Here is a 15,537-nt window from a genome sequence, read left to right on the forward strand (position 1 = left end):
CTCATCCATGCATTGAGACTCCTGATCTGTGCCTGTCTCTCCGGCCCTGCGCGTGGAACAGGTAGCACTTCTGAGAAGGCTACCTTGGAGGTCCTGGACCTATGTTTCCTGCCCAGCAGCCTAAATTTCTCCTCCAGGACCTCACGACTGCATTTCCCCACATCGTTGGTGCCGACATGCACCACGACCACTGGCTCCTCCCCAGCACTATCTACCAGCCTATCTAAAACACGCGTAATGTCCGCTACCTTTGCACCAGGCAGGCAAGTCACCATACGGTCAGTACGCGGGTTCGCCACCCAGCTATCTACCTGCCTAAGGATCGAATCACCCACTAGCAAGAGCCCCCCTCCCACCCTGCCCAGGGATGGTTCCTTGGTGCAAAAGGATACCCGCTCACCAGCTGGGGAAGAGGTCCCTTCTGAGGGCACATTCCCCTTATCCTCAGCACGGTGCCCTGTTACCCCTAGACCCTCATGCTCCCTGACAGCAGCGGGGCTGCCAGATCCAGAGTGGGACGTATCTAACAAGTCCCCGAGAGTCTTTTCTGTGCGCCTAACTGACTGTCTCTGCTTCTCCAGGTCAGCCACCTTGGCCTCAAGGGAGCACACACGTTCCCTGAGAACCAGGAGCTCCTTGCACCGAGCACACACCCAAGACTTCTGTCCATTGGGCAGATAGTCATACATGTGACACTCCGTGCAAAACACTGGATAGCCCCCAACCCCCTGCTGGCATTCTGGCTTCATAATTCTTTTTAAAATAAGTAAATATAATCCCCCTTTTAAAACCATTTTGTATTTATGTGGTTTTTCTTGTCGAAGTCAAATTACTTTATGGGGAAGACAAAGAGCCTAGGGCCTTCGCTTTCTAGCTCTTCTTGGGCATCTCACAGAGCCCCTAGGCGAAGAGCCACAGGCAAAGAGCCCTTTAGCTCCCCCTTCGGCTCGTGCCAGAGACTCGTGCCTCTGTCAAAGTGGTTTCTTAAATACTAAAGTACAGTCAATCACGGTCAAACAATGCCCCTTCCTCTCCCTCTCTCAAGCAGCCAGGACTCTGCAACAACTCTAAGCCCTTTCACACCCTCCCAGACCAGTTCTCCCGCACAATATCCTCAGCTGAATCCCCTCAGCTGAAAGCAAGTAAAAAAACACTCACCCTCTAGCACCTCTGCCTCCTGCTCCTGCTCAGAGCTTAGCTGGGTCTCCTAACACACTAAATAACACACTTTCTATCCACTTTCAATGCACTTTGCAACTGGATTTTACTGTGTGAAATGGCAAAATCCACGTGCAAACGGTTGCTGGAGTTGATTGAAACTACATTATTTAGCATGTGTGAAAGTTAATTGTTATACAATTCCACATATACATAGAAATACTATACAATTCCTTGCCAGATTCGGATGCTATACATTTTATATGCTCTGACCATTCTGAAATGGAATGCAGGGGGATTTATTAGGATGTGAGGAAATGTGCTTCTGGAACACAGTTGAGGACTCTCTTCTTTGGTAGTAGCTATCTAGGGTAGTGGTCTTTCACCTCACCTGCTACCTGGTTGTTGTAACTGGAGATGCCAGGAACAGACCCTGGGCCCTTCAGTACGCAAAGCAGATGCTCTGCTGCTGAGTTACAGTTTTGTCTCTTCATCCAGTCCTAATTAATAATCTGCAAAGGAGGCAGATTCCTGAATCATTCATAGTATCCAAGAATGGGGTGAAATTAGGTCTGGGGGATGTATACTGTGAGAGATGCATCCCCCAACCCTAGTTTATCCCCTCCATCCCAATTCAGCACAGAGAGGAAATGTTTCTTTTTTTGCATTGTACCATTCTTGTTTGTGGCTAGATGAGTACTTTCCTGTTTGTTTATCCCATGAGCAGCTAACTTTTAATCTATTCCAGAACTGCAGCACAAAGAACAATTACACTAAAATGCTAGACCGCTGAAGTTTAGGGCTAGCTGATCAGGAAGCTACTCTTCTGACTCCGAGTGCACTCTAACCATACTGTATCTGTTGGACTCAGATTCTATCTAAGTTAATATTTGATCTTTTGAGGCTCGTTTATTTTTATTTGTATCTGATTGGTAGAACTGAAAGCTGAAGAAAGAGTAGGCAGGGAGCCGGTGTTGGCCAGAGAAGCAAAAAAAGACAAAATGGATACAGGGTGTTCCCTAACCCTCCCCCCATTAATGCGGTCCATTGTACACTTTGTTAAATCACCTTGGCTGATTCACTGACAAAACAAGGCAAGGTACAGGATATAACTGTAATGTATTTTTATATCTTACTATCTGAACTTAATCATGCTTAGTAATTCAGTGAGACCTACTTGCAGATCATTATGCTTAGGAGAGAGTCCTAAATATAAATGCACACAGTAGACATAGATTGTGGTCTTGTTCTAAACACCAACTAACTTTATGAAATTAATATTAGTTAATATTAATTAATATTTCAGTATGAAATTTATTCTGAAATGTAAGACAGTTTCATCAGATCTTGAAAGCTAAGCAGGGTTGGCCCTGGTCAGTATTTGGAAGGAATACCAGGGCCATAACGCAGAGGCAGGCAATGGCAAACCACTTTGGAGAGTCAGTTTGCTGTAGTGATTAGGAGCGCGGGCTCTAATTTGGGAGAACCAGATTTGATTCCCCACTCCTTCACATGCAGCTGCTGGTGTGACCTTGGATCAGTCACAAGTTATTTCAGATCTGTTCTCACGAGCAGTCCTTGAAAGAGCTCTCCCAGCTCCACCTACCTCACAGGGTGTCTGTTGTGGGGAGGGGAAGGGAAAAGAGATTGTAAGCCGCTCTGAGACTCCTTCGGGTAGTGAAGGGCGGGTATAAATCCAATCTCTTCTTCTCTTGCCTTGAAAATGCCGTGGGATCACCACAAATCAGCTGTGATTTGACACCCCCCCAAGACAATTTTTAAAATGCCTCCATATTGTGTGTCCAGTTGGGTCATAACTGCTGAGTGATTTCCCGACTAGGCAGATTTGTTTTTAATGTTTCAGGAATAATGACATTTTAAAATCACTTCTGGAGCCTGTATCAGCTTTTACAGTACTTAAATAATTTGTACTTGTTGCAAATCTGGAAAGGCTCCCTAGTTAAGAAGGTTGCATCCCTAAATGATGCATGACTCCAGTCTCTTGCTGAACTTCATTTAAAATTTTGTCCCTTACTTTCCTGGTACTCATTGTAACACATTTCCCATACGTGGGCTTCTTTCTCCCACAGCTGTGGACTTGGTTTGTTCATTTGCTTTTTTCATAACAGATGTTGAACTTCTGCATTGGTGCACCTGTGCACTCAGCAAATGCACCAATGAATTGAATGTGGCATCTTGAATAAAAATGGTGCAGGAACAGGGAAGAGGCATTTGTTTCTGCAGAAAGAAATCTAGCATATCATGGGTGAAGCTGATTAACAAATGCTGTTACGAACTCTCTCAGAGACTCGTCATTAATAACAGGAGAGGTAGAAGAAGGGCCAGGAAGAGTGATTTATGGGAATTCCACAACAGTTGTAGGAATATTTGTGTCTAATCAAGGAGTTTCAAGCTCAGCTGCAGAAAAACTAAATCAGCCCTGAGAAGCGGAGGAATAAACACATTTTAGGATGCAGCGGGGAAGACTGGCTTTGGGAGGGGGCAGTTAGGAACAGAAAGTGGTGGCAAAAGGGATGCTTAGAACATGTTCCAAAGTTCTACTCGCTTTCTGGATAGTTTGGAAACACCTGAATTGTGTGAAATTCTTTGCAATTAATTTCCTTATACTGAAGTTGTTCTGTATAAAAAATAGTGTGGCAAGAAATTAACTAATGAAATTTCCCTAATCTCAGTTCTTAATGGTATGCTACTAGTCTTGTTAAGGTCATTATGCTATCCATAGTCTAAACAATGTCTAATGTTGAAAATTTCCTTTTCTATTTTAGATAAGTGCCCAAGAAGGAATCCTTCATGCTTTTAGTAATGACAATCCTCTATTTAAAAAGGACTACTGCATAGTCTATAATCCTGCTTGGACCTCTCTTCCCAGTTCATTAAGTAGTGCTGTAAGTAATCATGTTTCTTTCAATCTTATTTATCTATCACATTTTTATCCTGGTCTTCTTGAAGCTCATGGACATTCATCATCTTCTCCTCCATTTTATCCTCAGAACAACTCTGTTAGAAAGTGGAGGCTGAGATAGAGTGAGTGGCCCCAAATTACTCAGTAAACTTCATGGTGGGTCTCCTGAATCATAGATTGATATTCTAATGACTACACAGCACTACATTTCTTATGATTCAGTTGAATTTCATTTGAAAAGATGTTGTACCAAAACTTAAAATGTTCATGGCATTGTCTCCAGTTTTCCCTGAAGTTTGGTATTTTGTATTAGTGGAAATCTTTACTGGAGTCTCTCTCATAATGTCAGGATCTGGAGTTCTTCTGAGACTGTATTTCTGAAATGCATACAATAAAAAGAAATAAAAATCATTATTAGGAAATGCTGCCAAAATAGTTATTTTTGAAACATCAAAGGATTTTTGTTTGTTTTTCTGTAGCAAAAGAATGCAGCTGCACTGTTCTGCAATGTAAAAAATAATGTAAAATTGTTAGAAAGTTTAAACTGGTTTTCATGGGGGTCTTGAATGGTTTGATTTTCTTTATCCGATTTTATGTTACGTTGGACTGCTGTCACAGTTCTGTGAAATATGTTATTATTTATGCCATTTACACAGTGCTGTTCTTTTTCTTTTTTTTGCCCCCCGAAGGGGATTTTTAAATTTGCATTTTCTATAAACTACAAAAAACTACAACTAAAGAGGGGAAAGGAAACTATACCCTATCACTATAACTATGGGAAATGGGAAAAGGATAGACTAATACATAGAAACTACTTGGTGTGGAAAGGGGACCACTATTCTAAACTATATCATCTATTGGTTTGGGGAAAGGAGAGCTAATACATATCACAGTCTTATTAGCTAAAAATAAGGCTTATTAACCTAATATTACAAGTTTGGTGTACAATTTAATTCATTGCAGTATTGCTTTAAGAGTATGCATTTAATAGCACAAATTCTGTCTTTAAGAACTATTGTTCTTGTTCTAGAGTCTTTTCTTCCTGCGTTTCTTCGTTTTCTTGGGTTTAGGGGCGGCTGCTCCTTTCTCCGATTCTGATGATTCTGGTGATGTGGAAGTAGTGCTTTTTGAATCCTGTGAGTAGGATTCTTCTTCATCATCATCATCCTGCTCCGGTTTAGAGTTCTTTTCTTTCTTTTTATATTTTGGATTAAACATTTGATCCATAAATTTTTCAGCTTTTGGAACAGAATCAATTTTATATTTTTTATCCAAGTAATTAAAACTCAGTCCTTCCAGGAATAACCATCTATATGGTACTCCCTTTTTTTGCAGAGTGAGAGTAAGCATCCTGTATAGTTTCCGCTGTTTTCTAATGTCAAAGGGAATGTCTTTTAGTATTTTTATCTCTTCATTCTTAATTTTTAAAGATTTTCCCATTGTAGATTTTAGCACCAGTTCTCTGGTAGATCGTTTCGTGAATTTTAGATAGGTTTCCCCTGGGAGTTTATTCTTTTTTATTAAGTCTGGGTAGATCCTGTAGGCTATATCCATCTCTTTCACATGGTCTTCCTGTTTGTAATCCATTAATGGGGCCAAAGCCTCCGCCAACAGTTCTTTTAAGTCCTCATTCTTCTTGGTGTTGAGGTTAGTCATCTGTTCCATTAGGGGGCGCAGTGCATTTGCTAACAGTGAAGAAAAGTCTGTAGTTACTTCCTGGTTCTGGGAAGGAGTCGTTGGTATGTTATTTCCAGTCACCAGTTTTTTCTCCGGCACCCTCCGTCCTCTCCCAGCCATAATATCAACAAGAAGTAAGTTTCCCAGAACAAGACAAAAGTTATGCGATTTAAATCCGCTTTGTATATTTTGGCAGTTTTTTAACTTCTTATGCGCTTATTTTAGCTTTAAGTCTTTTAATTTCCGATTTAAAACCACTTTTAAATCTTTTTCACAAAAAAGGGGGAGGCTTGGTCCCTCTCCCTCCATGCTTCAAACTTACGCGCTTTGAATTACAACCAAGGTCAGTTCGCTTTTTCACCTGAGCTTTGCTTAACTCACAGTTTGGAGACCTGGAGATCTTTTGGAAGCATTTTAAAGTTTTGATCGTGGTTGCTTGCTCCGACAGTTGTCTCTAAGCGCCATATTGGCTCCGCGGCAACGGTACCTTTTGGGGATAAGGTGAGCCTCAATTCCTTGGCCGTCACCTTGGAAGAGGCTCTCCCCAGCTCCCCAGGCTGAGGGTCTCCTACAGAGACCCCGGGGAGGTCTGGGACGAACTCTGACCTCTCCCGTCAGCAGGGTCATGGCGCGTCCCCATCAGAGCGAGACGGGACGCGTCCAAGCGGCGAAACGCTTAAACTGGAAGTCCATCTACATAGTGCTTTTCAATTAAGAAAACTCATAACTGTTTCTGTTTCCAGTTAGAAACAAACAAATGGCACAATAAGGTTCTTACTATAATGATCTAAAAACAGTTCATAAATTAGTATTCTTTCAATAGTTATTTAAAATCAGATTTGTATACTTTCCATAATTCTCCTTTCTTGTGGGGAAGGCAACTGCAGTAAACCCAAGGTAATAAATAATGGAATCACAATGAAGGGGATCTGCTTATCCCAAGTCAAAATAATGTGGCATCCAAATGGCTGGATTATGCCAGTATGGAGTATGCATGAGCCAGAGTAAGCCCAGAAACATGAGTATAGCTGGATCTCTGCATGTAGCAGAATGAAAAGAGATAACATAGCTGTCATCCAGAGGCGGTAGAACAGTTTGGAAGTGCAGATGCAGAATCATGGGTCTGAATGCTTTTCTGCTTAAAAGAAGAAGAAAGCTGCTCTGAAAACAGAGAACTCTCTCAATAGGGAGTGTGGGGAGCTAGAACTTATTGCTCTCTGTACTGCTGGTGTGGAACTTGTAATACTACAGAGCATTCAAAAATGTTATCTCCAAACAGCAATATGTACTGTACAGTAACTTCTAAGGATATATTTTCTTTGGTACTGAATACACATATTTAGTGCTTTTTAATCTAGCAGTTCTTCTTAGGAGCTCAGGGCACTGTGCATGATTCTTCCCTCCTCCATTTTATTGTCACAACAACCTTGTGAGGTGGGTGAGGCTGAGAATCATAGAATCATAGAATGTTAGCGTTGGAAGGGACATTGCAGGTCATCTAGTCCAACCCCCTGCACTCTGCAGGAGCATAGCCGAAAGATAGCCCTAGAACATACCCAAAAGATGGTCGTCCAGCCTCCGCTTGAAAATGACTAGTTCAGCATTGCCTAGTAAGTTTCCTGGAAAGCAGGAATCTGAACCCAGGTCTCCCCAGTCCTAGTTTTCCCACAAGAATGGCTTCATATTGCAGAGTAACGCTCTTCAATTCACTCATTTCCAATGCATATTAAAATGTCTGAAATAACTGTTTGAACTCCATTACAGGTATTAATATTAGAGATTTTCTTATCTTTATAGACTCCTACAAGGCTGACGGTCTTGGCCCCCAAATTGCTCTGCAGTTCGTCTGAGGTTCCACACGATATCATGAAGGACAAGGCAGTTGTAGTAAAGAGGGGAAACTGCAGTTTTTTGGAGAAGGCATGGATCGCTCAAAATCTGGATGCTAAAATACTGCTGATTGCCAGCGAAACTGGTCTAGTAAGTTATAGTGTGTGTAGCTGTCTTCCAATGAGGAAAAGGTCTAAACTGCAATAGTATTTTTATAGCATCCTTGTGATTTTCAGTAAGGATTGTCTCCCCCCCCCCCCCCCCCCCCGTTTCAGAAACAGCCAGCTAGCATTCAGCATGCCATAGTTGCTTCCTGAACAATTTTATCTGGGCCCCTGGTAGCTCTACCCAGTCTTAGTGATGGTGTTGTAGAAAAACTGTCTCCACAGTTCTACTTGTGGGTTAAAGTAAAAAGATCATAGGAAAGAGAAATAATGTATGCTTGAATAAAACAGAAATCTGGTGGCACCTTAAAGGCTAATAAAATAATGTGTCTAATAATGAGCCTCTCTGACTCAGAAAAGCTTACACTGGAATAAGTTTTTAGTTCGAGGTGCCACTGGACTCCTATTTTATTCTACTGTTGCAGACTAATAGAGCTACCTACCTGGAATTAACCACCCTTTAAAGTTACATAACTCTTCTCTGAGTTAGTGTACAGTACGCATGAAAATGTTACATATTGTGTTTGCAATGCTCGGCCTGAACCCAGATGTTGTATAACTGGGAAGCCTTTGCGACTAGGTGGCATATGCAAGGGAGTCATGTGTATGTCCGCGTATTGGTTGGGCTCCTGAACAAATGGCTGCAGAAGAGAATGGACCCCAAGAATACATAAATTGGCTATCCTTGTTTTAAATTATAGTTTTTGTGGGGCAGCAGACACCCATCTCGGCTTCATTTCTAGCATCCTGTCCTTTCATTTTTACTCAGTATTTCACTAAAAATGAAAGGATGTCCGATATTTCCAGTACTCAAATTGTAATATTTTCTTCCTGGAAAAATGAGATTCTTCTCCAATCATCTGTTGAGTAATGATGCATCTAATTTCATCTATATAATGAAATTGCAGGCTTGCACAGCCTCAGTTTGTCTGGGGGTGGGGGTGGAATGTACGGAAGAAAGAAGAGATCTGATCCTTCAGTGAAACCAATTTTCCCATACTATTAAGCATTTTAAAGGCTGAAATGCTGGTAACAAGGCAGGGAAGCCTGTGTGTGGATGCTGAAGGATTAAATCTTTTCTAACCTCCCCACGCAGCCTTGATGTAAACTGGCTGCATAAGCCTGCTGTTATCTGTTTGGGATTATAGGCAGCACCCTTCTGTGCATTTGAAATGGCCTTTAGCAACAAGTGGAAGAAAACTGTTTGAGTCCAGTGGCACCTTTAAGACCAACAAAGTTTAATTCTGGGTATATGCTTTCGTATGCATGCACACTTCTTCAGATACATTGAAGCAGACTTTGCTAACCCTTACATATAGGCAGAGAGAGGGTGGGGTTGGGGGTTAGTTGCCAGGGAGGGCTAATTGGAGTCAAGATGCATAAGTAACTGAGCAGTAAAGATAGCTAAGACTGGATTAAAGCAGTTGGTAAAACCTGTGAATAACAGCAAATTAGCATACAGATAATAAAATAATTAACAAACAGATGTGAGAACTGAGTGTCCCTATATCTCTGTTAAGCCCTGGGGGTTCCATTGTCCTGAGTGTTGTAATAATTTATAATTCAGCAATCTCCTGTTCTAGTCTGTTTTCGATATTCCTTTTCAATAAAATAGCTACTTTGAGATTCCCTGTTGAGTGTCCTGGGAGGTTGAATGTTTTCCTACAGGTTTCTTAATTTTGTGTTTCTTTTTTTAAAATTTAAGTATGAACGGGACATCAGAAAAGTGGAAAAAACCAATTATATGGTAATGTTATATAGTATAATAGCCATAATTGTGATAAGTTGTAGTTAATACCTTACCAAGCATCAGTTAATATTAATTAAGTAATAATTTCATAATATTTGGTATTATGCTAAGTCATAGACTGCCCCATATGATATCCAATAAGCATATTATAATAATTTTAGGCAATAATTTGAAATAAAATTATACAGCAATTGATAAAATGATGAAATAACTATTATAAAATAAGTGAATATTACCCCCTCTTTTCACCCATTTTCAATTACATTATATATTAGGAAAATATTTATATTTATCATTTCAATATCTTCTATATTTCCTTCTCAGTTATTAGGTTAAATATAAGTAATAAGCTTTCCATTTATTTTAAAATTATTTGATTGGGCTTCTATTTACATAGTTTGTTCACTTAGCCATTACTGCATATTATTTTTCATATCTGAAAAAGTGGGCTGCAGTACACGGAATATTATGTTTGTTTAAAATTCTGTTAGTCTTGAAGGTGCGACTAGACTGCAGCTTATTTTTCAGATGTGAAGAACTGGGTTTAGTGACAGCTGATGCTGGAGCAAAAATCTTGTTACACGTCCAAGGTGCCACAAGAATGCTGTTGAATTCTCAGATCTGAAGAAGTGGGCTCTATTCCACAAAAGCTTGTGTTGGCATAAAAATTAGAACAAAGTTTGAGACCAGTGGCCCCTTTAAGACAAAAAAAGTTTAATTCTGGGTACAAGCTTTCCTGTGCATGCACACTTCTTCAGATACATTGAAACAGAAGTCACCAACCATTACATATAGGTAGATGGTGGGGAGGGTGTTGCCAGGAAGGGCTAATTACAGTCAAGATGCATAAGAAACTGAGCAATAAAGATAGCTAAAATTGGATTAAGGCAGTTGGGTAAGACCTGTGAATAGCAGCAAATTAGCATGTAGCATAATAAAAGAGTTTACAAACAGATGAGAGAAATCTCATCTTAGCATCTTAGCATGTGTAGTGAGATAAGAAACCAATATCTCTGTTAAGCCCGGGGGTTCCATTGTCCTGTGTGTTGTAATAACTTGTAACTCAGCCATCTCCCCAGTATTTGTGAACGAGAACTGTCATTATCCAGTAGAGGTTGTTAAGCTGCTGATGATATGTTGAAGTGTTTTGAGTTGAGATGCGCTGTATGTGACCACTAGTAGTGTTCTGTTATTGTCTCTTTTGGGCCTGTTTTGCAACAGGTTTTCTCTGGGTACCATTCTGGCTTTGTTAATCTATTTCTTGACTTCATCAGGTGGATACTTCAGTTCCAAAAAAGTTTGTCGTAGATCTCTGTCTGTAGCATTTGAACAGATGTGGCTATAGTATAGAGCCCTGCTGTATACCGTGGATTGTTTGGTATGTTTAGGATGACAGCTGGAGGCATGTAGATATGTTTGTCGGTCAGAAGGCTTCTGGTGAAGGTGGTGTCTATGTGTCCAATGTGTATTTTTACCATAGTGTCCAGAAAATGTATTTCTTACATTTAATGTTTCTAGCAGTTCATGTTTCCTATTGATTGTGATGGATGTGCTGAGAAACACTGCAGCTACTGTGGTGGCCTCACTGGCAGGTTGCTTAGCCTAATACTGAAGTTTCTTAAAGGAAGAGAAGGTGAAGTCCAGTATGCTGAGGGGAGATTCAGACGTGTCATCAGTCTGAATCTTCTTAGTATTGTACAGCCGGGGGGGGGGGGGCTATTATGTGACTATTAACTGGGGAGAGGTACTGGAAAAAATGGTTAGCTTGTACCTCCACACTCACGTCCTTGTTAATGTACGGCTTGGGCCTGAGGGAGATGTTCTGTCCTTAGCCTTTAGGTAGCGAGTTCAGTTGTTGGTTCAGTTATGCAGACATACTGTGGCATTTCTTTTTCTAGGATACTCCTTCAGGTGACAGGACCATGTATAAGAATCTCAGCATTCCGATTGTACTTATCTCTTATGCGGATGTTCTTGACATTAATAAGGTAAGTAGCTTTCAAAATTACTTGCTTTTTATGACTAAAATATCAATTTGTATAAAATACTTGATTTTGGTTTCATAATCAGGAACCTCTCTCAACCTCTCTCCAGTGCCCCCCCCGCCCCCAATATTTTTATCAGGTTAAATGCAGCTACATACATATGCCTATTGCCTTTTTTCTTGGTTCTGACTACCAGGGTGTGGGTTTTGTGAAACATTATTTTGACACCTTGTGAAAGTGTCCTCTAAGGGTTGTTGTTGTTGTTGTTCAGTCGCACAGTCGAGTCCGACTCTTCGCGACCCCATGGATCATCTCCCGCCAGGCCCTCCTGTCTTCCGCCGTCCTCTGAAGCTGGCTCAATTTCATGTTCGTTGCATCGATGACACTGTCTAACCATCTCATCCTTTGCCGTCCCCGTCTTCTTTGACCTTCAATCTTTCCCAGCATCAGGGTCTTCTCCAGTGAGTGCTCCCTTCTCATTTGGTGGCCAAAGTATTTGAGCTTCAGTTTCATTATCTGGCCTTCCAGGGAACAGTCAGGGTTGATTTCTTTGAGGATTGACTGATTTGTTCTTCTTGCAGTCCAAGGGACTCTCAAGAGTCTCCTCCAGCACCATAGTTCAAAAGAATCTATTCTTCGGCGCTCGGCCTTCCTTATAGTCCAACTCTCGCAGCCATACATGACTACTGGGAATACCATTGCTTTGACCATGCGGACTTTTGTTGGCAGGGTGATGTCTCTACTTTTTATCATGCTGTTTAGGTTCGCCATCGCTTTCCTCCCAAGGAGCAGGCGTCTTTTAATTTCATGGCTGCAGTCACAGTCTGCGGTGATCTGGGATCCCAGGAACGTGAAGTCTGTCACTACTTCCACGACTTCCCCTTCTATTTGCCAAGGAGTGATGGGGCCGGATGCCATGATCTTAGTTTTTTTGATGTTGAGCTTCAAGCCCACTTTTGCGCTCTCCTCTTTTACCCTGAGCAAGAGGCTCTTTAGGTCCTCTTCACTTTCTGCCATTAGAGTGGTATCGTCTGCATATCTGAGGTTGTTGATCTTTTCCCCAGCAATCTTAATTCCCGCTTGTGATTCATCCAGGCCAGCATTTCGCATGATGTACTCTGCATATATATTAAATAAGCAAGGTGACAGTATACATCCTTGTCGTACTCCTTTTCCTATGCTGAACCAATCAGTTGTTCCGTATCCGGTTCTAACTGTCGCTTCTTGGCCCTTATACAGGTTTCTCAAGAGACATGTGAGGTGGTCTGGTACTCCCATCTCTTTAAGGACCTGCCATAGTTTGTTGTGATCCACACAGTCAAAAGCTTTAGCATAGTCAATGAAGCAGAAGTAGATATTTTTCTGGTACTCTCTTGCTTTCTCCATAATCCAGCGAATGTTGGCAATTTGATCTCTAGTTCCTCTACCTCTTCGAAACCCAGCTTGTACTTCTGGTAGTTCTCTATCCACGTACTGTTGAAGCCTAGCTTGTAGGATCTTGAGCATGACCTTGCTAGCGTGTGATATGAGTGCAATTGTGCGATAGTTTGAACATTCCTTGGCATTGCCCTTCTTTGGGATTGGAATGTATACTGATCTTTTCCAATCCTGTGGCCACTGTTGCGTTTTCCAAATTTGCTGGCAAATGGAGTGCAGAACTTTAACAGCATCATCTTCTAAGACTTTGAATAGCTCAGCTGGAATACCATCACCTCCACTAGCTTTGTTGTTAGTAATGCTTTCTAAGGCCCATTTAACTTCACATTCCAGGATGTCTGGCTCGAGGTCAGTGATTATACCGTCGTGGTTGTCAAGGACATCGAGGTCTTTCTTGTATAGTTCTTCTGTGTATTCTTGCCATCTTTTCCTAATCTCTTCTGCTTCTGTTAGGTCCCTACCGTTTTTGTCCTTTATCATGGCCAGCTTTGCATGGAACGCTCCCTTGATTTCTCCAATTTTCTTGAAGAGATCTCTAGTCCTTCCCATTCTATTGTTTTCTTCTATTACTTTGCACTGTTCATTCAGGAAGGCCTCCTTATCTCTCCTTGCTGTTCTCTGGAAATCTGCGTTCAGTTGGGTAAATCTTTCCTTTTCGCCTTTGCCTTTCGCTTTCCTTCTTTCCTCTGCTATTTGTAAAGCCTCATCAGAAAGCCACTTTGCTTTCTTACATTTCTTTTTCTTTGGGATGGTGGTGATTGCTGCCTCCTGTACGATGTCACGAACCTCTGTCCATAGTTCTTCAGGCACTCTATCTATCAAATCCAGACCCTTGAATCTATTCTTCACCTCTACTGTATATTCATCAGGGATGCGATCTAGGTTAAACCTGAATGGCGTCGTGGTTTTCCCGATTTTCTTCAATTTAAGTCTGAATTTTGCAATGAGTAGCTCATGATCTGAACCACAGTCAGCTCCAGGTCTTGTTTTTACTGACTGGATAGAGCTTCTCCATCTTTGACTGCAAATTATATAGTCAATCTGATTGCGGTGTTGCCCATCTGGTGATGTCCATGTGTAGAGTCGCCTCTTAGGTTGTTGGAAAAGGGTGTTCGCTATGACCAGTGTGTTCTCTTGACAAAACTCTGTTAACCTTTGCCCTGCTTCATTTTGCTTTCCAAGGCCAAACTTGTCTGTTATTCCGGTTACCTTTTGACTTCCTACTTTAGCATTCCAGTCCCCTATGATGATGAGGACATCATTTTTTGGTGTTAGTTCTATAAGGTGTTGTAGGTCTTCATAGAACCGGTCCACTTCAGCCTCTTCTGCATCAGTGGTTGGGGCATAGACTTGGATTACTGTGATGTTGAATGGTTTGCCTTGGAATCGGACAGAAATCATTCTGTCATTTTTGAGATTGTATCCCAGTACTGACTTTTGCACTCTCTTGTTGACTATAAAGGCCACACCATTTTTTCTACGAGATTCCTGGCCACAGTAGTAGATATAATGGTCTTCTGAGTTAAATTCGCCCATTCCTGTCCACTTAAGTTCACTGATTCCTAAGATATCGATGTTAAGTCTTGCCATCTCTAAGGGTATTCTTTCAAATTTACAGCTGTGTATCAAGTTCAGTTTATTAATTTGTTTTCCTCCACTCTGGTCTTTTCCATAAAATTAAAAGCATAGTGTATGAAACAACTTTCCCCAAGACTCATACAAATATATATATATATATCACTTGAACCAAGATTTTTACAATACCTAACTGCCAGTTTTTTATCTTTCATTTGTATTCATACTTGTCCCTGTCAATGCGTACCATCTCCACTTTGTGATTATTTTCCTTGGCACAATTAATATCAAATTGTAAAACTCATAATGTTTCTTGGACTCTTAGACAAGTGTGGCAGACTGCTTGCAGCAAAAAGCTTTATTCTTAAATCTTACTATCTTTCATAAAAATCTTTCTTTAAAACCTTTCTTTAAAAATCAGCACATAACAATCTGCAGCATACAAGACCTGCAGCCTTGCATTTGGCTAATGCATATTTCTCGATCCAGCTTCCAGTTAGCTGATCTCATTTTTTTATAAAAACAACAACTTTATACAGTAAGAATAGTCAACAAGAAAAGAAAGGGATGGCAGAGAGAGAAAGCAGAAAAAGGAAAAGTAGGAATGGAGCCCTTGGAGAACACAGAAGGGTCGAGATAATTTCTTTGGAGTGCATAGGTGGAGATATTTATTTCTATTTACATAGCATACTTTTCTCCCCAGTGCAAACCTAATGCAGTTTACAGTGTCTCTCTCTTCCTCCTCCTCTGCATCCTCACAATTACAACCCTGTGAGGTAGGTTAGGTCTAGAGTGTATGGCTGGCCCAAGGTCACCCAACAAGTTTCCATGGCAGAATGGGGATTGGAACCTGGGTCTCCCAGATCCTAGTCCAGTGATGGTAAACCTTTTAGAGACTGAGTGCCCAAACTGCAACCCAAAACCCAATTTGGTGTAGTGGTTAAGTGTGCGGACTCTAATCTGGGAGAACCGGGTTTGATTCCCCACTCCTCCACTTGCAGCTGCTGGATGACATTGGGTCAGTCACAAGCTCTGGCA

At 41.2% G+C, this 15,537-nt stretch overlaps 1 protein-coding gene across 2 annotated transcripts in view; it reads left to right on the top strand.

The window, feature by feature from the left end:
• Nucleotides 1-15,537, top strand: part of SPPL2A (signal peptide peptidase like 2A) — a 44,232-nt gene that overhangs the window by 4,970 nt on the left and 23,725 nt on the right. For both annotated transcript variants that reach the window (XM_015427940.1, XM_015427941.1), the window contains exons 2-4: nucleotides 3,945-4,064; nucleotides 7,556-7,738; nucleotides 11,401-11,490. In XM_015427940.1, coding sequence (XP_015283426.1) covers nucleotides 3,945-4,064; nucleotides 7,556-7,738; nucleotides 11,401-11,490 — 393 coding nt within the window. The remainder of the gene's footprint in view (nucleotides 1-3,944; nucleotides 4,065-7,555; nucleotides 7,739-11,400; nucleotides 11,491-15,537) is intronic.

The sequence above is a fragment of the Gekko japonicus genome, unplaced genomic scaffold, assembly GCF_001447785.1.
Source record: "Gekko japonicus isolate JY-2015 unplaced genomic scaffold, Gekko_japonicus_V1.1 scaffold772, whole genome shotgun sequence".
Classification (NCBI taxonomy): domain Eukaryota; kingdom Metazoa; phylum Chordata; class Lepidosauria; order Squamata; family Gekkonidae; genus Gekko; species Gekko japonicus.